Source organism: Macaca thibetana, chromosome 15 (assembly GCF_024542745.1).
Source record: "Macaca thibetana thibetana isolate TM-01 chromosome 15, ASM2454274v1, whole genome shotgun sequence".
Taxonomy (NCBI): Eukaryota; Metazoa; Chordata; class Mammalia; order Primates; family Cercopithecidae; genus Macaca; species Macaca thibetana.
In genome coordinates this window covers 45,260,563-45,284,162 of record NC_065592.1, presented here as the reverse complement: position 1 = coordinate 45,284,162, position 23,600 = coordinate 45,260,563, and the positions used below count along the sequence as shown (strand labels likewise).

The following is a 23,600-nucleotide window of genomic DNA, read 5'->3' as shown; positions in this document are numbered from 1 at the left end:
CTTATTAGTGTTAATAGTTCTCCAGCATATTCTTTCAAGTTTTCTAGATACATAATCAGATCATCTCCAATATTTCTACCTTTTATTATATGTTGTTATTGTATTAAGCTAACTAAAAATGGTGGAAGTAAGCATTCTAGCTTGTTCCTGGTTTCATTGGGAATCTCAAAGTGCTGGGATTACAGGCCTATTTTTTTTTTACCATTAATCATGATGTTGACTACTGGTTTGAGATATTTTTCCTTTTAATAATGTTAAGAGAGTATCCTCCTAATAGTACACTTTTTTTTTTTTTTGTTTTACTCATTTGCAACACAAGAGTACCTTGGAGATACTGCACGTTCAGTTCCAAATCACTGCAATAAAGTGAGTCACATCAATTTTTTGGTTTCCTAGTGCATAAAAAATTATGCTTACACTATCCTGTAGTCTGTTATGTGTGCAATAGCATTATGTCTAAAAAGTACATATCTTAATTTAAAAATACGTTATTGGCTGGGTGCAGTCGCTCACACCTGTAATCCCAGCACTTTGGGAGGCTGAGGCGGGTGGATCATGAGGTCAGGAGTTCGAGACCAGCCTGGCCAACATAGCGGAACCCCGTCTCTACTAAAAATACAACAACAACAAAAAATTAGCCGGGTGTGGTGGCATGCACCTGTAGTCCCAGCTACTCCAGAGGCTGAGGCAGGAGAATCATTTGAACCCCGGAGGCAGAGGTTGCAGTGAGCCGAGACCACACCATTGCACTCTGGCCTGGGCAACAGAGTGAGACTCCATCTCAAAAAAACAAATAAACAAAAACCTTATTGCTAAAAAATGCTAATGATCACCTGAGTCTTCAGTGATTTGTAATATTTTCGCCGGTAGAGGGCTTTGCCTTCACGTGGATGGCTGCTGACTGACCAAGGTGGTGATTGCTGAAGGTTGAGGTGGCTGTGGCAATTTCTTAAAATAAGTTGTTAATAAATTTTGCCATGTTGATTGAGCCTTCCTTTCACAAAAGATTACTTTGCCCAGATTCATCAAAGGAATCACTCTGTATGGCAGCTATAGCCTTACAAAACGCATTTCTTAAATAAGATGACTTGAAAATTGAAATTACTCCTTGATTCATAAACTGCATTATGGAAGTTGTGTTAGCAGGCATGGAAACAACATTTATCTCCTTATACATCTCCATCAGAGCTCTTGAATGACCAGGTGCATTTGTCAATGAGCAGTAATATTTGGAAAAGAATCTTCTTTTCTGAGTAGTAGGTGTCAACAGTGGGCTTAAAATATGCAGTAAACCATGCTGTAAACAGATGTGCTGTCATCTGGGCTTTGTTTTTTCTTTTATAGAGCACAGGCATCTATAAATCAATAGAGTGGATTTAGCATAATTCTTAAGGGCCCTAGGATTTTGGGAATGGTAAGTGAGCACTGGCTTCAACATAAAGTCATCAGCTGCAATAACCCCTAACAAGAGAGTCAGCCTGTCCTTTGAAGCTCTGAAGCCGGACATTGACTTCTCTCTAGCTGTGAAAGTCCTAGATACCATCTTATTCCAATAGAAGACTGCTTCATCTACATTAAAAATCAGTTATTTAGTGTAGCCACCTTCATTGAGTATTTTAGGTAGACCTTCTAGATAACTTGCTGTAGCTTCAACATCACAAAAGTACAAGTGCTGCCTCACCTTGTACTTTTATGTTATCAAGATGGCTTCTTTCCTTAAGCCTCTGCTAGCATCGAACTTTTCTTCTGCGGCGTCCTCACCTCTCTCAGCCTCCATAGAAATAAAGAGCGTTAGGGTATTGCTCTGGATTAGACTTTGGTTTCAGGGAATGTTGTGGCTGGTTATCCTTTTATCCAGACCACTCAAACTTTCTCCATATCGGCAATAAGGTTGTTTTGCCTTCTTATCACTCATGTATTCACTGGAGTAGGACTTTTAGTTTCCTTCAGGAACTTTGTCTTTGCAATCACAAGTTGGCTAACTGCTTGGCGCAAGAGGCTTTGCTTTCAGCCTGTGTTGGCATTCAACATGCCTTCCTCACTAAGGTTAATAATTTCTAGTTTTTGATTTGAAGTGAGAGATGTGACTTTTCCTTTCATTGAGCATTTAGAGGCCATTATAGGATTATTTATTGGCTTTATTTTGATATTGTTGTGTCTTAGGGAATAGGAAAACCCTAGGAGAGGAAGAGAGATGGAGGAAGGGCTAGTCAGTGAAGCAGCCAGAATACACACAACATTTAGTGAATAATATTATACGGGTACAGTTCATGGTGCCCCAAAACAATTACAATAGTAATATCAAAGATCACTGACCACGGGCTACCATAACAGATACAACAATGATGAAAACATTTGAAATATGGTGAGAATTACTAAAATGTGTGACAAAGGGACATGAAGTGAGCACATGCTGTTGGAAAATAGTGTCGAAAGTCTTGCTCGAAGTGGGTTGCCACAAACCTTCAATTTGTTTTTGTTTATTTTTGAGACAGAGTCTCCCTCTGTTACCCAGGTTGGAGTGCAGTGGTGCAATCTCAGCTCACTGCAATCTCTGCCTCCCGGGTTCAAGCAATTATTGTGCCTCAGCTTCCTGAGTAGTTGGGATTACAGGTGCAAGCCACCATGCCTGGCTAATTTTTGTATTTTTAGTAGAGATGGGGTTGGCCTCACCATGTTGGACAGGCTGGCCTCAAACTCCTGACCTCAAGTGATCCATCACCTGGGCCTCCCAAAATGCTGGGATTACAAGCATGAGTCACTGAGCCCAGCCCAAACCTTCAATACGTTAAAAGGAAAAAAAAAAAAAAAAGAAAGCAATGTATGTGAAGCACAATAAAAATGAGGTATCCCTGTATTTATCAGGAATGCATAGTGAATTTTATTAACTACTTTTTGACATCTGTTGAGATGATCATATGGTTTTACTTTTTTAACCTATTAATATAATTAATTGCAACATATTTTTAAAATATGAAACCACCCTCACATTCCTAGAATAAATTTATTTTATGGCGTGTTCGTCTCCCAATGTTCTGCTAGGGATATAACATAAATTTGTTAGAATTCTGAGATTTGGGACAGGTGCGGAGGCTCACGCCTGTAATCCCAGCACTTTGGGAAGCTGAGGTAGGCAGATCACGAGGTCAAGAGATCGAGACCATCTTGGCTAACACAGCGAAACCCCATCTCTACTAAAAATACAAAAAATTAGCCAGGTGTGGGGGCATGTGCCTATAGTCCCAGCTACTCAGGAGACTGAGGCAGGAGAATCGCTTGAACCCGGGAGGTGGAGGTTGCAGTAAGCCAAGATCATGACACTGCACTCCAGTCTGGACGACAGAGCGAGATTCTGTCTTAAAAAAAAAAAAAAAAAAAAAAAAAAAAAATTCTGAGATTTGTAGTGTTTTTGTGATATGATTCTTATATTTGGTATCAGGTTACGCTAGTTTTATAAAGTAAGTTATATGAATTTAAAAAATAAAAAGGGTCTCTTTATTTTTTGAAACAGTTCAAACAGCTCCTGTTGTGGTTTGTAGGATTATTTTCTTTACTCCTTTTGTTTTTTAAAAAAGTAGACTTTATTTTTTAGAGCAGTTTTAGGTTCACAGGAAATTTGAGTGGCGACTACAGAGATTTCCCATATGAATCCCCCCTCCGCTATTACCAGTGTTCCACAACACAGAGGTACATTTGCTGTAATCTACTCTATGTTGACACGTCATCACCCAAAGGCCATCATTCACGTTAGGGTTCACTCTTGGTGTTGTACATTCTACGGATTTTGACAAATTTCGAAATGACATGTATCCACTATCATAGTGTTTTATAGAATAGTTTCACTGCCTTAAAAAATTCCCTGTGTTCTACTTCCTGCCTCCTTCCAGCCCCTGGCAACCACTGATCTTTCTACTGTCTCCATAGTTTTGCCTTTTCCAGAATGTTAAATAGACGGAATCACACACATGTAGCCTTTTCAGATTGGCTTCTCTCACTTAGCAATATGCATTTAAGTTTCCTCCATGTTTTTTCATGACTTGAGAGTTCATTTCTTTTTAGTGCTGAATGCTGTTCCATTGTCTGGTGTACCACAGTTTATTTTTCCATTCACCTGCTGCTTCCATTCACCATCTCAGTTGCTTCCAAGTTTTGTCAATTATGAATAAAGTTGCTATAAACATCCACATGCAGATTTCTGTGTGAACAAAAGTTTTCAGCTAATTTGGGTAAATTCCAAGGAGTGTGAGTGCTGGTAAATAGTTAGAAACAGTAAATAGCTGGTAGAGTGTGTTTAGTTTTATATGAAAATTCAAAGTGTTTTCCACGATGGTTATACCATTTGGTTTCTCTTTATTGTTTTAATGTTAAAATTTTACCTGGATATAACTAGATGATCTGGCCTCTTTAAATAGTTTCCTTAAGCGGGGTGTGGTGGCTCACACCTATAATCGCAGCACTTTGGAGGCCAAGTTGGGAGGATTGCTTGAACCCAGGAGTTCAAGACCAGCCTGGACAACATGGCAAAATGCTGTCTCCACAAAAAAATTAAAAAAAAAATTAGCCAGCATGATGGGATCCGCCTGTAGTCCCAGCTACTTGAGAGGCTGAGGTGGGAGGATCACCTGAGCTCAGGAGGTCGAGGCTGCAGTGAGCCAACTGTGATTGTGCCACTGCCCTCCAGCCTGGGTGACAGAATGAGACCCTGTCTCTAAATAGATAGATAGGTAGATAGATAAATAGTTTGCTGAGTACTAAGTCACTTTTTGATCTAAGGAGTTAATTCTTCAAGTCAGGAAATTTTCTTTATATTTCTTTCATGATTGTTTCTCCATGGGCTCTATTTTCTATTTCTGGAATGCCTCTTATATAGGTGTATTTGATTTCTGGATTTTTCTTTTCTTTCTCTCTCTTTTAATCTATTTATTTATTTCTGAGTTATACGAAAGGTTCTCGAAGCAATCTTTCCAGATTTGGTTTTTAACTGGAAAATAAATTTCCTCTTTTTGCATATTTTCCATATTCATACATAGACTGACTTTTGGAATTGTATTTACAATATACATTACGGAATTTTACTGTTTTTGTTTCTTAGATTCTAGTTACCCTAATGATAAAGATACAATAACTTACATCTTTTTTTGTATGTCTAGATATTATTACATATTTGTTCACTTTATGGAGGGACCTAGATCTACATATGTTTGGAATTGAGATTTGAAATGGGCCCTCTGAAAGATATATAGATCATTTTCAAACATGTAGGTTCCAGGCAATGGGAAAAGAAGAAAAATGGAATATTTATAGTTTAGTTTTCTAGATTGGGAGATCCCATCGACCATGATTAGGGCAGGGAGAGCTTCTGAGAACAGGAGAGAAATTTGCTGTTCTGCTCTGCAACTTGTTTTCACTATTTGTTGAGGTAGTCCAAGGTTGGCTGGAAGAATGTCCCCCCTTCTCTAACTGGCACGAGCACCTGGGTTAGAAACCTGCTGGCCAATGTCCCTACTTTTCTGTGCAAACCAAAAGACGAACTGAGCCTTGGCTACCTTCTCTGTGAGTAGGCATTCGCAGTTCCCAAGGTTGCTCAATTTGTTTCCCGCTTATGCCCATCTCAGCCTTGTTCCTAGTCCTGGCTGTCTACTATGGGGCTTTAGGGAGGCTCTCCTGGGGCGTATCCTCCATTATTTCCCAGGAATGTCCTTCTTTAGTCAATACACCCATCAGCTTGGCTCCATTTGTACTGTATCTTGTTGAAATTCCTTAAAGTTTGTGGGCCAGTAATTTGATTTTTTTTATTGATTTCTGGTGTGGAATAGGATTTTTCCCTCTTTTGCCTCTTTGTCTATTTTAATAGGAACTTGGAATAGAGAGGATTTAAATGCATGGGTACAAATTATGATCTATAAACAACCATCAGATACTGTAACTTTTGACAGGTCAGAATACAAAACTGATTTATTTACAGTGTCACCACTAGGTGGTGCCACCAATTAGTGAAAACAATGTGGTTGCTATGGCTAAACTTCCAAGAACCACCTGCAGCTACTACAAGCACAAGTTTGAGTTGTCTGGAACTTGTATTCACCTGTGCATATTTACATGTGTGTGTGCACACACAATTATTGGTGTATGAGTTTTCCTACAGAGCAATGTTGATTTACAAGCATGTGCATGAGTCTGTGTACCCTGGAAATATGGGCATGAAGCTAAATAATATGAGTTTCGAAAAGCTTACCCATCAGCTGTGTGGTCTAGAACTCCCGTTCCTTGGCTAGGAAGTCCCAACCCTGGGGAAGAAATACAATGACAAGCTTTTCTGAGGCGGGGGATCTGGAAATACAGCCAGTGTCCTTAAAGTTATCAGTCCTGCAAACCCTTGTGTACAGTGTACAGTCAAGCCTCCAAGAAGGTCTCTGTCACTTTTTTTTTTTTTTGAGACAGGGTCTTGCTCTGTTGCCCAGGCTGGAGCACAGTGGTATGATCTCAGTTCACTGCTGTCTCAACTCCCCAGGCGCAAGCAATCCTCCTGCCTCAGCCTCCTGAATAGCTGGGATTATAGACATGTGCCACCATGCTCAGCTAATCTTTTGTAATTTTTAAAGAGACAGGGTTTTGCCATGTTGCTCAGGCTGGTCTTGAACTCCTGGGCTCAAATGATTCACCCCCCTCCGCCTCCCCAAATGCTGTGATTACAGGCTACTGCACATGGCTGTGTCACTTCTTAACATTTATGCCTGGTGTTCCATTATTGGAACGCTAAGCATGTGGGAGTTATTTTTATCCTACTGATCAAGGTCATTGCCAAGGTCTGATTGCAAAAATTCAAAAAATTGCAACCTTAGGCATAAATGGGTTAAGTCACGGAGGACTGTATTCTCAATGGCTGTCCCTCATTGCCCCCATGAGTGCCCAAAGCATCTAATCAAATGTTCACTTTGGGATCCTACTACCCAGATGGGGAGTGAACCTGCACCTAATGAAACAGATGTCATGTGTATGTGTATGTGTTAGGGGGCCCCCCAACCCCTGCGCCCTCCAGGTTTATTCGCATCTCCACCTCATCTTCCCACTGTCTCTGTGGAAGGCCCTGCTGATCTCAGGCTCTCACTCTGGACGGCTCCCTCACTGCAGGGACAGTACTCTGTTGAGTACCTGCTGTGTAGATTAGCACACAAGGCCGGGGGAACTTAGGGAAGTCTTTCCCTTCTCTGGCCTCAGTTTCTCCATCTGTCAGTGAAGGCTGGGTCTGGGTGATTCCAAGGGGCCCTTTTTGCTGATTGAAGTTCTTCAGGTTCATAGTTGTAAGGTCCTGCCCCGCCGCCAGCGGCTGGTGTGGGGTGGGAGTCTTCTTGGAGAAGTTCTGAGGACGAAAATCCCCTGTTTGGCTTCCTCCTCCTCCTCACAGCAGACTTCCCTGCTTAACTTCCCTAGGGAAGGCAGCCAGGCTCCCAGGGCCCCAGGAGTCTGCAGGAGGAGTTCTTATTCCAGCATCATTAAAAGTTCAAGTGGCTCCCCCAAGGGCCAAAGAAGTGCCAGGATTCATTAAACCTGCTGCCCCCTGAGCCCAATTTGGTTGAAGGGAATGTTTAGCCTTTTCATCTGCTGAGGGTTTTCATTAAGGGTTTCAGGCCTCCCTGAGAGAACTCACCTCAGATTGAGGTCAGAGGGGGAAGGGTCCCTGGAGGTCACTTCTTGCCCTGGGAGTTCTGCAGAGGAGACAGGCTGGGTCAGGGCGAGGGGTTTGCCCAACATCACAGGGTGGAGGTGCCGCCAGAACTCAGAGAACCAGCCCTGCGGTGTCTGCTGACATTCCTCCAGGCAGCGGGGAAGTGAGCCTGGAGGGAGGGGCTGGGGACTCAGCCTGGAGGGACCCTGCAGAGCCAGACACAGAGCTGGGGCTTTGGGGAGCCCCGCTGCATGTGAGGAAGGGCTTGGAGAACAGCCCAGCATGCCCACAGCAGAAAGGGTTGCCAGAGAGACAATGAGCACCTGTGGCTGAGGCCTGTCAGCAGGATGGGGCGGCCCCTCCCAGGAGGAACACAGAGGATCTGGGCCTAGCGGGTGGGCTTGGAGGGAGAGTCAGTACTGCTCAGATCCTGCCGCTCTGTAAATGCTCCACTGGGTAGGAATGGCACTCACCACCGCTGGGCAGGGAGGGTGTGACAGAGCAAGGAACATGCCATTTATGGCCAGTTGAGACTGCTGAACTGGGAACCAGGAGGCTGGGCCTGTGCCTGCCCTCTCTGAGCTCAGTGGCCTCCTTCTTGCCTCCCAGCAAACTTGGGTGGACACCCAGACCCTCCTGCCTCCCAGCACAAGCCAGATGGAGGACCTCCCTGGATGGCAAAATCTGCCTGCGGTGCCTCCCTGAGCTTCTCAAGCTCACTGAGCTCAGGATGGCTCATCTGACAGAGCCTGACTCAGCCCCGGAGGGCTCTGCAGGCTGCAGGACAGGGAATCACAGACTCTCAGACGACAGTGTCTCCTGAGCCATGGAGTCCATTGCAGTAATATCAATGGCAAACGTGTGCAGGAGCTGGTGTTGCTGATTTATGCATCTCAACTCCTTTAGTCCTCAGAACGCCCTATTAAGGACGGAAGTGTTAGCAGCCATTTTACAGAAGAGGAAACAGAGGACAGAGAGGTTAAGTTAATTGTGCACAATCTCACAGCAAGTGAGTTGTCTGGCTCCAAAGCCCGTGTTGTTCATCTCTGTTCCACACAGTCTCTGAGAGGAGACTGAAACCCGGAGAGGGAAAGTCACTGAGCCAGGGAGCAGGAGGGTTTCTTTCCTCTAGACTCAGGGCTCCTCCCTCAACCAGATCCATCCTGACAGCTCCTCTGTCTCCACCCGGCCTCCCTGCCAGGCCTCCTCAGAGTTAACAGCAGCCTGGCTTCACTCTTGGCCAGCAGTTGCAAGTCCAAACAGGCTTCGCCCACATTCCCTGGCTGCTCTCCAGCCCGCAGCGGAGACAACAAAGTTCAGTGACTGAGAGGGCTGAGCGGAGGCTGCTGAAGGGGAGAAAGGAGTGAGGAGCTGCTGGGGAGAGAGGGACTGTCCGGCTCCCAGATGATGGGCCTCCTGGGGAGCACGGCCCTCGTGGGATGGATCACAGGCGCTGCTGTGGCGGTTCTGCTGCTACTGTTGCTGCTGGCCACTTGCCTTTTCCATGGACGGCAGGACTGTGACGTGGAGAGGAACCGTATAGCTGCAGGGGGAAACCGAGTCCGCCGGGCCCAGCCTTGGCCCTTCCGGCGGCGGGGCCACCTGGGAATCTTCCACCATCACCATCATCCTGGCCATGTATCTCACGTGCCGAATGTGGGCCTCCACCACCACCACCCCCGCCACACCCCTCACCACCTCCACCACCACCACCACCACCACCACCACCCCCACCGCCACCACCCCCGCCACGCTTCCTGAGGCTGCTGCCGCCGGTGCCTGTGGACAGCAGCTGCCCCTGCCCTGCCATCCATTCCCAGGACAAGTGGACCCCATGTTTCCATGTGGAAGGATGCGTCTCTGGGGTGAATGACGGGAACAATGGCCTGGGGCTTGCTCTGGCGGCATTTGCATGCTATGCCCCAGTGTACTACGGCCGCAGAGAACTGAAGAACACTGGGGCCTGAAGTGCTGAAGGGTTTGGGGAGTGGAGAGTAAGGGTGCTCTTCTGGGGCTGGACAGCCCACCTTGTGACTGTAACTACCAGTGAGCCCCAGAAGTGACAAGGGTGTCTTGGCAGAGCCAGCACACAAGTGGATGTGAAGTGCCCGTCTTGACCTCCTCATCAGGCCGCTGAAAGGCCTCTGGCGGGCGGGGCACTGGGAGAGGCCCTGAGAATGTCCTTTTGGTTTGGAGAAGGCAGTACGAGGCTGCACGGTCAATTCATCGGTGCCTTAGTCCAAGAAAATAAAAACCACTAAGAAGCTTTTGTGAAGAGGCTCTTGATTGCAGCGGGAGGGAGGGAGCTGCCCGGCCTGTGTCCTCATTGCCCTGGGACCTCCCTCTCTGATGGGAAGTGTGTGCCTGGAGCAGGCGGCTTCTGTCTGGGTCTTAGGGGCTGGTTGTGGAGTGGGAAGAATTGGGTGGGCTCTTTCTGAGCTCTGAGGGAGGATTCAGGGTTTGCACAAAACCCTGTCCACAGCAGGTCCTGTGTGCACCAGCAGGGCTCTGGCCTTCCATTGGACAGTCCAGGGCCTTGGGGAGAGGAAGGTTGGAGCCACTGTGAGGCTCGCTTCCCAGGGCTCTGCCCCTGTACTCTTTTCAGCCCATGTCCGGGGCAGACTGAGCTCTGAAACTCGAGGAAGCCCCATCCACCAGCTGCCTTGAATCCACTTTCCTTGGTAACTGGGTCAGGGTTTCTTCTCCAAGCCTTGTGTCTTCAGCCATCCTGCCCCAGTTGGTGCCTGTGCGTGGTGGGAGGGCTGGGAGGCAGTGAGTGGAGTTTTTTAAAGTGGAGTCTGTGGTGCTGGGGTGCAGGGTGTTGGATGGCCTTGGGAGAATGCTGGGGTCTCACTGTCCTCTTCTCTGCAATGGGTTGGATAACAGAGATGCCCCCTTGCCAAAGCCTGGAGGCTCGTTGGAATATGCTCTGTGAACAGCTGGTGGGATCCACAGCGAGGGAGGAAGTCTGGCTCTGAGGCCTTCAGCCTGTGCCTGTGAGATGAGGTGGGAAGTCGGGGGAGATGAGGACTGGGGGCCAGGAGAGGCAGTGGGGAGGGGCTGGAGAGCAGGCCAGAGAGTCAGGGGCCTGGTGACTCACGGGAACAGAATGTCCTCTTTCCTTTCTATTTCCCAGTGGATTCTCTGTGAGGACTGGAGGAGGAGGGTGTGAGAGAGAGAAGGAGGCAAATTCACACTGATTTCCTCCACCTTAGGTTTCTGGGTTGGGAAAGTGGACCCTAGGCTGCTGTGCAGTGTTGATTTTCTCTGCAGTGTCCTTCAAATCCACCCCCTTCTCCATTCCCATGCCCTGCCTAGCCCAGCCCCCTCCATCTCCCTCCTGGATTCCTGCCACGACTCCTCTGGCTGCTCCCTGCAGCCCTGCCCCTTTCCCAAGTATCTCCAGGCTGATTTCACAGATGAATCAAAGACGGAGAGGAGGTTCCCTGAAAGCCGGAAACAGGAAAGGAAGCCTATGCAGGGCAGGAGAGAACCTGCTGACCAATCGGCCTTTATTCCAGTTTAAAAATGAGGAACCACTCAGACAATCTGCAGGTGGCCTACAGCTGCATGCACACAGGAAGAACAGGCAATGAGAAGTCAAAGGAACAAATGTTCAAGCTTGAGGCATAGTCCCCTGGTGCCCTCTATCACCCCAGTTAAGGAGGTGATGTTGGTAACTCAATCTGAAACCACAGGCCCTGCAGATCTGCCCATCGTCTCCTTCCTTCTGGCCATCCCAGTTAATACAAATAATCCAAGGAACTGGCTTCCTGTTGCAGCCCACAGCCTGCTCCATGTGGAGGAGGAGCCCACGGCCCAGCTGGTCTCATCATCTCAGAAAAGGGACAGATTGAGAATATGACAGGCCATCGCTTGCTCTGAAAAGCTGCTCTCCCATTCTGTGCAAAGTGCCAGTTTCCTAATACTGGTTCTAAAGCAAGTTCCCTTGGGCCTTGGAGAAACTGAAAAGGCCCCAGGCTGTGTGAACTTGGGCCAGCCCTCTGCCCTTTCTGGCACTTTGCACCCAGATCAGTAAAATCACAGAATCAGATGGTCGCTCTGTGGTCCCACGGTAACTGGAAAGTGCACTGAGCTAGGAGTGGAGGAGGGCGGTCCCTCCTCAGCCACTGCTGCTTCTGTTAACATGGCTAATTCAGAATGGGCTACAGGCAGGTCATGTAACCTCTATGACCACAGGATCTTTATCTATAAAATGGAGGCTGTATTGCTATCGCTATGCAGGGGTGCTGGGGAGGTTATATGAGATCATGTCTGGTGAGGTCCCATGCCTGGAGTTATTGTTCTCACGACTCTGTTTCCCAGAATAGGGACAAAGTGGGGCTAATAGTCCAGTCTCCTTTCTAGAAGTGGTGGGGGTCTCAGGAGGTGTTGGGTGTGAAAGGGCTCTGACCTGGCAGACTAACTCAGTTGCCTGGGCCTAGCTTATTCCCCTGACCTTCTGGCAGGGAGCAGGGTGGAAATGGCCTGGGGTGCGCCTGGTGGGGCAGGATAACTGCTGAGCGGGGGCTGGACAGCTGCAGTGTGGGTCCTGGGCCCTCGCTCACAATTGGAGGAAAGAATTCAGGAAGTGTTCACAGTTGCTCAGACATCTTGGAGCCAAGTTCCAAGTAGGACGGAGGCTGCAGCACCCAGGGAGGAACGCCAAGGTCCCTGGGACAGCCACCAGTCCAGGAGGTCGCAGCACCAGGTACAGCCAGGGCTGGCCCTTGGGAAGCCCAGGGTAAGTCTTCATAGTACAAGAGTGTGAGCAACGGGCTGAGCAGGCAGCAAAGAGGGCGGGTGAGGCCAGCACCTAAGAAGGCTCTTCCGGGACCTCTGGGTAAACAGCCCCACAGTCATGGACAGGGCAGGGATTCCCGGGGAAGAACACGATACTCTATCTAAACTGCATGATCCCAGCGCCATGCAGAAAAGGAGGCCAAATGCAACCTGCCCCTGCCTCCAGCCCCCGCTGAAGGCCCTGGCACCTGGGGTGACCCGTGAGTGTCCCCTGCCTTGCCCAGAGCTGGCGCATGCCTTCCTCCCTCCTCATGTCCCTGCCCCCACGGGCTGGGGAGGCAGCAGATAGGCCAACTGAAGGACTGGCCCAAGGTCCCTCCTGGGGAGGAGCCGGGATACTCCTGCATCCACAGTAGGGGGAGTATTTTGTCTTTGGTCTGAGTGTAACTTGCTCTTGAAATCCGTAGGCGTCACGGGAGGGCCAGGGCTGGCTAGGCTGTCTCTGTGCGACGTCTTCTGACCCCTCCTCTCCACCTCCTCCGTGTCCAGGGAATCTGTGCTCACGTCTTCCAGGACAGTGCTTCTTCTAGAAGCTGACATGGAGCTGACCATAGCTCTTGGAGGCCTGGCCTGAGGCTTAGAAAATAGACAGAGATCATCTGAGATTTGAGCAGTGGGGCCACGTGGTGGTGCCCGATGGCCTGGAGCAGGAGCAATCCAGGGACTCGGAGCAGCATCTTCTTAGGAGACAGAGGGAGAGCCGCCGGAGGAGCACCGGGCACCTGCGATCGCCAAAAGCCTCCTGTTCTGGATGGGAGCGAAGGCTCTGAGAGGACCTAAGGTTGCTCAGCGGGCCATGGAAACGGCAGTGATTGGGGTGGTGGTGGTGCTGTTCGTGGTGACTGTGGCCATCACCTGCGTCCTCTGCTGCTTCAGCTGTGACTCGAGGGCCCAGGATCCTCAGGGGGGCCCTGGTCGCAGCTTCACGGTGGCCACGTTTCGCCAGGAGGCTTCTCTCTTCACAGGGCCTGGTCGCCATGCCCAGCCAGTGCCGAGTGCCCGGGACTTCTGGACCTTCATGTGAGGCCTGAGTCCCCAGGATTTGCTGTGCCGATGGGTCAGATTCACCCGCCCCTCAGCAGGCCTTCCTGGGCCTTCCCCTCCTCCCAGGGCCTTCTCCCCGTCCTTCCCCTCCTGTACTGTGAACTTCCTGTCTCCTCCTATTCCAGCCTTCTCTGCCCTCCAGGCTTGGGGATCCTTGTTATTGGGACCCCTGACAGCCCAGCCAGGGTCGACCCACAGGATGGGGCTTAGGAGGGGTCTGAGGAGTGAGTGAACAGACACAGCGCCGGACTGCACAGTCGGCTGGCATTGCGATCTACACCGGCCACTGAAATATCACTGGAATGTATTGTAAACGGTGTGCCTATGACTCCCACCTGAGCACGCAGCACCCTCGAGTGGCCATTTTTAGAAACCGCTTCTTACTTGCTCTCCCAATTGATTACTTTTGCACATTGCACAGAACCCAACCTGGAGGCCTGCTCCCTGCCAGTTGCCTGAAATCAGCCCTAAAATTCTGAAACCAAAGAGGTGCTTCCTGGGAACAAGTGATTTACTTTAGATTTGAAAATGTATATCCTTTTATGGGCCTTTCCAAATCTGATTTGAAAAACCACAAAAGGAAACAGAAGAGAAAATAAGAGCCACAGAAAGTACAATATGTTTTATTGACAGGAAAGCCAGAAATAAGATTTTTTAAACATATTTTTAATGAGACTTTATTGCTATATTCCAACAGGTCACTTCTATTCTTAGAGAATGTGAATGACTTGTGTCACTTCAGAGTGACAGAAAAATCAGGAACCGAAAGATAATTCCAGACAAGTTAAAATGTTATGTTACATTCAGAGCTCTTGTTTTCATCACAAATAAGGAGATATTCAGTTTTTATTAACAGAAAACCCATTCTCCCGTGGCCATGGAATAAATACTGTGCTATATTTAAGGAATTTGGTTTGAAGGGTGCAAAATTGTGAGCCTCCTGGCTCTTATGTCTGTGTCCAGCCCTGAATAGATGGCTCTCCCAGGACCTGTTTGTTGAGGAGGGCAGGACTGAGCTTTAGGGGGGCTCTGGCCTCTAAGGGTGTTCAGACAGGCTGCCCTTGCCATGTGGCTGCCACGGGAAGGGCTCTCAGAGAGAGTGGCTTGGAGCTGGAGAGGTGTGGGAGCTGGGACGAGTGGGGGAGGGGGGCAGGAAGGGGCGGGGAGAGAGTGAAGCTGACAGAGAGGGAAGGGGAGGAGCATGGTGGACAGGGCTCAGCCCAGGTCCAGGAGGTCCTGGGACCATGTTCTGGACACTCCTGACGCCAGCCCCCCACACAGGGCTCTCAGAGATGCACAGAGAAGGGAACTGGCACGTGTGGGGAGGCCCTGGAGATGGAGGGAAGAGAACTTTTGAGGGCTGTGTTCTCCAAAAGCAACAGTGAGACAAAGTTTGGGTGCAAGACATTTATCACCTTTAAAGGGAAGAAGGAAGAAGCAAGATTGGGTAGAGGAAGAAGTCAAACGGTGATGCAGGTCATTAATATCTCCACAGCTTTGCTCCATCTCTGAGTCTTTCTCCCCTCCCCCAGGGTCTAACCTCAGCCAGGGCAGCTCTCTGCAGCTGAGGCAGGCCTCGAAGTCCTTCCTTTCTATTTTATTATTATTATTTCTTTTATTTTATTTTAGGAGATGGGATCTCACTCACTCTGCCACCTGGGCCAGAGTGCAGTGGTGTGATCATAGCTCACTGCAGCCTCGAATTCCAGGCTCAATCAATCCTCCCACATCAGCCTCCTGAATAGTTGGGACTATAGGTGCATGCCACCATGCCTAGCTAATTAAAAAATCCTTTTCTTGTAGAGATGGGATTTCACTATGTTTCCAAACTTGGTCTCGAACTGTCCTGGCCTCAAGTGATCCTCCCACCTTGGCCTCCCAAAATATTGGGGTTACAGGTGTGAGCCATTGCATTTGGCTGAAGTCCTTCCTTTAAAGGGGACCTGGGCAGCACATCTCCATAGGAACTCAGTGGGGTCCTGTTCTTGGAAGAACCTGGACTGGTCAGAGGTGGGTGAGTGTGTCCAGACACAAAGAAAAACCTGGGCACAGGAGATTCGTGATGAGAGAGACGGCTGTGCAAGATCTGGAAGGGAGAAGAGTGGGCCTCAGTCTCCCCCTCTCCTCAGCCAGAGTCAGCTCTGCTCCAGCTCAGGCACCCTTCACCAGGAGCCAGGTCCAGGGCTCTGCTCTTGTACTGTGTGGTCGCAGCGCTCACTACGTCGGTCCGGGAGGGTCTGCAGGCTGGAATCACAGGGCCGTGGAAACAAAGTGCTGATGAAGTGGGCATGGGGAGGGAGCCTGGCTTACCCTCTGCAGGAGAAGGCTGTCTGCCAAGCCCGGCATGCTCTTCATTTGTTCACTGGCCCATCTGCCCACCCATCTACCCACCCATCTGTCTCCTCCTGGAGTAGATGCTGCCTCACTTACCCATGCATTCATTCACGTATTCATTCACTCCTCCATTCAGTAAACACTGCCTGGGCACTGACTGTGTACCCAGCCCTGCCAAGGGAACGTGGGGGTCAACTGGACATTTGGACCCCGTGGACACCTAGATAAGCCTGCAGATAACACACTATAGGTGCTCGGGGAAGGAAGCGGAGCTGGGAGGAGGAGGCCTTGTGAGCTGGACTTGGAGAAGAGAGGGGACTTCAGAAAGCAGAATTTGGGGGAGGTACTGCAGGCAGGGGGAACAGCATGAATGGGGGTTCTGAGCGCATGTGGGGGAAGGAGGTCAGCAGCTCAGCTTGGCCAGGCACAAGGAGATGAGGCTGGACAAGAGCCGGCTCCTGGGGAAGCGATTCTGGCCACATGTGGCCAGCACGTTTCCGGGCAGTGGATGACGCAGGCAGCAGAGACGCAGCCTTGCTCGCCAGGCTGGCAGGCCCAGCCTCTGGAGGCACTTGCAGTGTGGCAACATGCTGTCGCTGCAGGGAGGGCGGCTCCTGTATCCGGAGCTGGAGAGAAGGTCCTCGGAGGATGCTAGTGAGGCCAGCCCCACGTGGAGGTGGATCCAAGGGGTGGAAGAAGCCGTCTCAGGAGAGCAGGAGTTTGAAAAAAGAGGGTTGCCAAGGCCAGCACCCTGGAATGGGCTGACAAAGAGAGGGACCGAGGAAAAGCAACAGGAGTTGAGACAGGAAGGTGGGGAGAGTGGGGAGCAGAGAACTGGGGGTGTGGGGTTGCCAGATTTGGCAAATAAAAAGACAGGACATCCAGTTAAATTGGAATTTCAGACAGGTAACGAATTCGTTTTAGTATAAATATGTCCCATGCAACATTTGGGTCATAGTTACACTAAAACATTGTTCATTGTCTATCTGAAATTCAAGTGTAACTGGGCACCCTGCATTTTATCTGGCAACCCTATGGAGGGGGAGAGGGTTCGGAGAGGGCAGACCCGCCGGGCAAGAGCACAGGGGGCTGGACAGGGGAGCTGAGATGAGGCTCCTGCACTTTGCAGCGTGAGGGGTGACGGTGATGAGGACGCTTTGAGTGGAGGGAAGTGGGCAGCCCCCTACACACGTTCACACCAGATGTGCATGTGGGGTGTGTGTGTGGTGTGTGCATAAACTGTGTGTAGTGTGTGTAGTGTGAGTGCATGTTGTGGTGTGTGTAGTGTGTATGTGATATGTGTGGTGTGTGTGTAAGGTGTATGTTAGTGTGTTTTGCGTGAGTGTATGTGGTGTGTATACGGTATAAGTGTGTATATGGTATATATGTGTAAGATGTGTGTGTTCTATGTGTGTAGTGTGTTTTGAGTGTGTATGATGTGTATGTGGTGTGTAAGCTGTATGTGTGTAGCGAGTGTGTGTATTTTTGTATGCTCTGGTGTGTGTGTAAGCTGTATGTGTGTAGCGAGTGTGTATATTTTTGTATGCTGTGGTGTGTGTGTAAGCTGTATGTGTGTAGCGAGTGTGTGTGTTTTTGTATGCTGTGGTGTGTGTATAAGCTGTATGTGTGTAGTGAGTGTGTGTTTTTGTATGCTGTGGTGTGTGTATAAGCTGTATGTGTGTAGTGAGTGTGTGTATTTTTGTATGCTGTGGTGTGTGTGTAAGCTGTATGTGTGTAGTGTGTGTGTATTTTTTTATGCTGTGGTGTGTGTGTAAGCTGTATGTGTGTAGCGAGTGTGTGTATTTTTGTACGCTGTGGTGTGTGTGTAAGCTGTATGTGTGTAGTGAGTGTGTGTGTATTTTTTTATGCTGTGGTGTGTGTGTAAGCTGTATGTGTGTAGCGAGTGTGTATATTTTTGTATGCTGTGGTGTGTGTGTAAGCTGTATGTGTGTAGCAAGTGTGTGTATTTTTGTATGCTGTGGTGTGTGTGTAAGCTGTATGTGTGTAGTGAGTGTGTGTGTATTTTTGTATGCTGTGGTGTGTGTGTAAGCTATATGTGTGTAGTGTGTGTGTGTTTTTGTATGCTGTGGTGTGTGTGTAAGCTGTATGTGTGTAGCAAGTGTGTGTATTTTTGTATGCTGTGGTGTGTGTGTAAGCTGTATGTGTGTAGTGAGTGTGTGTGTATTTTTGTATGCTGTGGTGTGTGTGTAAGCTATATGTGTGTAGTGTGTGTGTGTTTTTGTATGCTGTGGTGTGTGTGTAAGCTGTATGTGTGTAGTGTGTGTGTGTTTTTGTATGCTGTGGTGTGTGTGTAAGCTGTATTTGTGTAGCGAGTGTGTGTACTTTTGTATGCTGTGGTGTGTGTGTAAGCTGTATGTGTGTAGTGAGTGTGTGTGTATTTTTGTATGCTGTGGTGTCTGTTGGTCCCAGGTACTCCTGCCATTCTCCCCAGTGCAGCCTGTTGTGTAAGAAGTGGGAGGGGCCCAGCAACAGGGCAGCGGAAGCCTCTCTCTGTGACAGTGGCCTCTTCTACTGTCCCCAAGGGCAGGAGGTGGCCGTGCAGGGACAAGACTGAGGCTGGCGCCAACATGCAGCAAAGCCAGGAGTGCTTATCTGGCGGCAGTGAGGGAAGCGGCTGTGCAAGGTCACCCTGGAATCTGGGGCGGAGCCACACTTGCACTCAGGCCTCCTAGCTTCCAAACCGAGCGTTCTCTCCATTCATTCTACTTCTCTTGCTGGTTCCATTTACTGGACTGACTGACTGACTGATTTATTTATTTATTTATTTATTTATTTATTTATTTATTGAGACAGAGTCTGGCTCTGTCGCCCAGGCTGGAGTGCAGTGGCGCGATCTCGGCTCACTGCAAGCTCCGCCTCCGGGTTCACGCCATTCTCCTGCCTCAGCCTCCCGAGTAGCTGGGACTACAGGCGCCTGCCACCACGCCCGGCTAACTTTTTGTATTAGTAGAGACAGGGTTTCACCGTGTTAGCCAGGATGATCTCGATCTCCTGACCTCGTGATCCTCCTGCCTCGGCCTGCCAAAGTGCTGGGATTACAGGCGTGAACCACTGCGCCCGGCCCATTTACTGGACTTTTATGACACACCAGGCACATCGTGCTTCCTCTGTGTCCTCTCATGAGTGTTTACAGCAACTCCATCGCCTCCATTTTACAGATGAGGGAACCGAGCCCCCACGCTGTGAGCCACTTTGGGCGAATACCAAATCTGCAGAACAATGCTAAGCTGTCATTTTCCTCCATAAGTGATATCTGCACCCAGCCAATTCTCAGGGGCCCTGTTCATATCTTCAGGAGGAAGGGAGCCAGGGGATCTGATTTGCCCCAGGTTCACCTGAGCAAAAGCCTTGCTGGCACCTACCCATCTGCTTTTTTTTTTTTTTTTGAGACAGAGTCTGGTTCTGTCGCCCAGGCTGTAGTGCAATGGTACGATCTCAGCTCACTGCAACCTCTGCCTCCCAGGTTCCAGCGATTCTCGTGCCTCAGCCTCCTGAGTAGCTGGGATTAAAGGTGCACACAACCGCCCCTGGCTAATTTTGTAATTTTTTTTTTTTTGCAGAGTCGGGATTTCACCATGTTGGCCAGGCTGGTGTCAAACTCCTGGCCTCAAGTGATCCACTGGCCTTGGCCTCCCAAAATGCTGGGATTACAGGTATAAGCCACCACGTCCGGCCCCGTCTGCATCTTTGACTTGAAGAAGAAGCAGGTCTTTGCCCTCTACAGTTCTAATGGACAGTCCAGGAAGCCTCCCCCATAGAGTAAACTTCTGTGGAGGGCTGGAATTAAGGGTTAACAGACATCAGTCCTGACCCAGCCTGCTTAAGGCCTTCCTAAGGCTTTGCACCTGCAGAGATACAGGTCGTGCCTCTCTGAGCAACGGGTCTTGCTTCCCCTTCACCTCCTCGGGCTTCTGTCAGCTCTACATGGGGCAAAGGGCAGGGAGAACCCTGCTCAGTCCCATCCCAGCCCCCATGGGGATGTGGAAAGGCTAATCCAAGCCCCACCTCTGCCACTCATTTGCTGGGCTTCAGTTTCCCTGGCTGTATGGAGAAGATGAGAATCCCATCCTGGCTTGTCTAGAGGATGTGTGAGAGTGAAGATCCTGGGAACACAGCTGTGAGGAGCGGTCAAGGGAAAGAGGTCCGCCCCGCCCCGCTGCCCCCCGTCCTCCACCTCCATCCCTCGCCCTGCTCTTTCTCTGCATTCCTGGACCTGAAACCCGGGTGGCATTTCTCGCTGGGACAGCCTTTATTCCGGAATCTAGGAGGCCTTGAAATAACATGTTTTCCGGAAAAGTACCTTCCTTAAAGGAAACCAGTTGTTCCAGGCAGTAGAAAAGGGTCATTGTACCTTGCCAGGTCCCCATTTCCCTGAGGACATGACATTTGAAAAGGCAGACTCAGTTGAAGACAGAGACCTGCACCCCCTGCCCAGTGCCTCCATCCAGCATATTCATAATAGTGAAAAGTTAGAAATCACCTCGACACCAACAGCAGGAGGCTGGGCTGGCAAATCGCAGCACAGCCACAGAATCAAACGCTAGGCAGGCGTAACAACAATGAGGTAAATCTAAACTCATTAACCTGAAAGGGCATTTATCATGTATTGGTAAATTAAAAGGAAATTAGAGGACTATAAATGTGGCTGCACACTTAGATGCATAGAAGACGATGTGGAGGAGCTGTATGCCGAGGTGTTGATAGGCCATTGTCTCTAGGTGGGTGGGATTGTTTGTGCATTTTATTTTATATTTTCTTACTTTTTTTTGAGATAGAATTTTGCTCTTTTTGCCCAGGCTGGAGTGCAGTGGCACGATCTCGGCTCACTGCATCCTCTGCCTCCTGGGTTCAAGTGATTCTCCTGCCTCAGCCTCCCGAGTAGCTGGGATTACAGGCAGGCACCAACACACCTGGCTAGTTTTGTGTTTTTAGTAGAGGCAGGGTTTCACCATGTTGGCCAGGCTGGTCTCGAACTACTGACCTCAGGTGATCTGCCCACCTCGGCCTCCCAAAGTGCTGGGATTACAGGCATGAGCCACCTTGCCTATTTGTGCATTTTAAATGTTTTCCCTTTGTGTTTATCTGAATTTCTCATAATGAATGGTTTGCTCTTGAATAAGAAAGCAAGAACCTAACAAAGGAACAAAAATGATTTTAAAAATTATAAAACAAACCAACTCCAATTTAAGATAGAGATACAAAAACACAGTCAGACACAGACACAAAAATGGGGGCAGATGAATTTCTCAGAACAGATGCAATGATAAGGACATGCACACACACCCCTCTTCTGCCTAATTCACATGGCTGAGGTAGGCAAGGCTGGGGAGTTGCAGGGCATGGGGGTTTACCAAGTTTCCAGGAACAGTGGACTCTGGGTGTTGGGGTTGTTGCTGGAGCTTCTGGGCAGGTTGGGTGGGCTGAGGAGAGTAGAGGGAGCGGCCTGGGGCTCACTAGCCTGAGTGAGAGGCCTGGCTGTACCCACACCCAGCCTGCACCTCCTGGAACAGGTAGGGCTCCTAATCCCGGGTCCCCGTTCCGGCAAGGCTAAGGAGCCTGCCAAGGCAACTCTTCCCCATCCCAGCAGTGGAGGGAGACAGCAGGGTCCACAGCTGGGGAGGGGCTTCCTGGCAACCACCTATGACTTCCAGGCTGAGGCCTTGTCAGCTGCTTATGGACCCCACTTAGGAAGCCAGGGCTGTGGTGGCCCATACAGGGTCCCTCTGTCCTCATCCTCCTGAGATACAGGCACAGCTACAGCCCTGGTGTGGGGCCTGGCCCAAGGCAAGGGGTGGCTGCCTCCTATTTCAGGTGCCAGTCAACTGGCCCACCCCATGTCCTCCATCATCCCCACTGTCACTGTCCTTGCGCAGACCTCACCATGTCATCTCCTCAGGGGCCTCCCTGGCCTCACCTCACCCCTGCCCACCCAGCTGCCAGACGGCTCTTTCTTGGACACAGACCTAACTCCTTAGAGGGCTACTGGGTGGGCCTCTGTTCCCACCTTCAGAGTTCGCTATCTGTGGTAGGCATAATAATGGTCCCTCAAAGATGTCCATGTCCTAATCCCTAGAAGCTGAGAAAATGTGTTCACAAAGGGGAATTAAGATTGCAGATGAAATCACAGTTGCTAATCAGTTGACCTTAAATAAGATTATCCCAGATTATCTGGGCAAGCCCATTGCAGTAAGAAATGTCCCTTCACTGTGGAGGAGGGGGGCAGAGGAGTCAGGGCAGGTGATGAAAGAAAGACCTGAAGACAGAAGCAGGCCACCAGCCAAAGAATGTGAGTCTCTAGAAACCAGAAAGGAAAAGACAAGGAAATGCATTCTCCCCAGTTGCCTCCAGATGGGAACATAGCCCTGCCAACATCTTGATTTTAGCCTAGTGAGTCCTATTTTGGACTCTGATCTCCAGAACTATAAGATAATGCATTTGTGTTGTTTTAAGCCACTATATTTATGCTAAGTTGTTATAGCAACAGAGTATTCTTAGCTCAACCATTAGTGCTCACAAAGACTTAGCCTTGAATTAGCTCCTCTAGTTAAATCTATTCCTGGCCACCAAGAAACAAGAGAAAGGTGGCGTCTGAGGGGGTCAGGTCTTAGAGCTGAAGAAGGCTGTTGGGTCTGGAGTATGGGTGGGCTGACCACTTTAGAGACAGGGATGGGAGTCGGAAATTACACTTCTTTCTGAGTAGGATGAGAGTGGTAATGTGGCAATTGTCAGGCCCTGTACCAGGTGTCGGGCAATGTGCAAACCCAGTCATCCTTATCCTTACCCTACACAAGCACCTGTGCAAGTGTGCAAGCATGTATGTCCAAGGATGTTCTTATAGTATTGTTTCTATTAGCAAAACATTATAAAAATCCAAGTACCCATCAATTGGGAAAGATATAAAGATCATGATACAGCCACAAAAAAATGGAATAATAGGCAGCCATTACAAAAATGTACTGACTTGGAAACTGCCTTCTATACATAGAGAAAACACAGCAAGTTACAGAATGGTCTCATAAAACAAAAACAAAAACCAACAAAAAACACTTTTCCTTCTCAAGAAAACAAAAATAAGAATAACAACAAAAAAAACTCCTAAATTACACATATGCATATGTGTTTGTATGAACCTAGGAAAACGTCGGGAAGGATGTGATGGCCTCTGGGGGACAGGCTTGGAGGAAAGAGGAAGCTTACGTTTTACTTCACATCCTTCTGTCCTGTTCGACCTTATTTGAACAAGCATGTGTTCCTTTTAATTACAATGTTAAAAGGAAAAATCCTTAGACTAATTAAGTTCAACAATCTACTTGAGCAATTAAAATTATTCAAAACAAAGAGAAACAGAAAACAATTTAGGAATCAGGCAGCCCCAGAACCAAAACAGGTTCAGAGAACTCCAGCCAACACCATGATTAGGCAACATTTGTAGATAGAGAACAGAAGTGAATTACAGAGACAGCTTAATTGGTTACAGCTTAATTGGTTGATTAGTTCTATCTAAACATCTTACCTTATTCAACTCAGCTGACCTACTGTAATTCATGAAGTTCAGCTGTGCGACTTACTGAACCTCAACCATTTGCAAGAACACATTCCTAAAATAATTAGTTTCATTAAGCGTGATGGCTTCATATTGGTTTGGTCTGCTGGGCTCAATAAAGGAGCCTAATTCAAATCAATGGCCTTCTATTTTAACACATAATAACTTTTTTAATGTTAAGATAGTACA

The 23,600-nt window shown here is 48.7% G+C and overlaps 7 protein-coding genes across 9 annotated transcripts in view; 4 read left to right on the top strand and 3 right to left on the bottom strand.

Annotated features, from left to right (window-relative positions):
* HINT2 (histidine triad nucleotide binding protein 2) overlaps positions 1-23,600 on the bottom strand; it is a 546,951-nt gene that overhangs the window by 89,456 nt on the left and 433,895 nt on the right. The gene's annotated exons all lie outside the window — the stretch shown is intronic.
* Positions 1-23,600, top strand: part of CLTA (clathrin light chain A) — a 429,778-nt gene that overhangs the window by 62,495 nt on the left and 343,683 nt on the right. The gene's annotated exons all lie outside the window — the stretch shown is intronic.
* Positions 1-23,600, bottom strand: part of SPAG8 (sperm associated antigen 8) — a 454,367-nt gene that overhangs the window by 92,627 nt on the left and 338,140 nt on the right. The gene's annotated exons all lie outside the window — the stretch shown is intronic.
* Positions 1-23,600, bottom strand: part of TLN1 (talin 1) — a 501,447-nt gene that overhangs the window by 202,965 nt on the left and 274,882 nt on the right. The window lies entirely within an intron of this gene.
* Positions 1-23,600, top strand: part of RECK (reversion inducing cysteine rich protein with kazal motifs) — a 394,564-nt gene that overhangs the window by 110,863 nt on the left and 260,101 nt on the right. The gene's annotated exons all lie outside the window — the stretch shown is intronic.
* On the top strand, positions 8,866-9,935 carry HRCT1 (histidine rich carboxyl terminus 1). Its single transcript, XM_050762275.1, has one exon. The coding sequence runs from the start codon at positions 9,071-9,073 to the stop codon at positions 9,425-9,427; it is 357 nt and encodes a 118-aa protein (XP_050618232.1). The 5' UTR covers positions 8,866-9,070; the 3' UTR covers positions 9,428-9,935.
* Positions 12,081-14,412, top strand: SPAAR (small regulatory polypeptide of amino acid response). The gene is made up of 2 exons (XM_050762281.1): positions 12,081-12,410; positions 12,959-14,412. The coding sequence occupies exon 2, from the start codon at positions 13,221-13,223 to the stop codon at positions 13,491-13,493; it is 273 nt and encodes a 90-aa protein (XP_050618238.1). The 5' UTR covers positions 12,081-12,410; positions 12,959-13,220; the 3' UTR covers positions 13,494-14,412.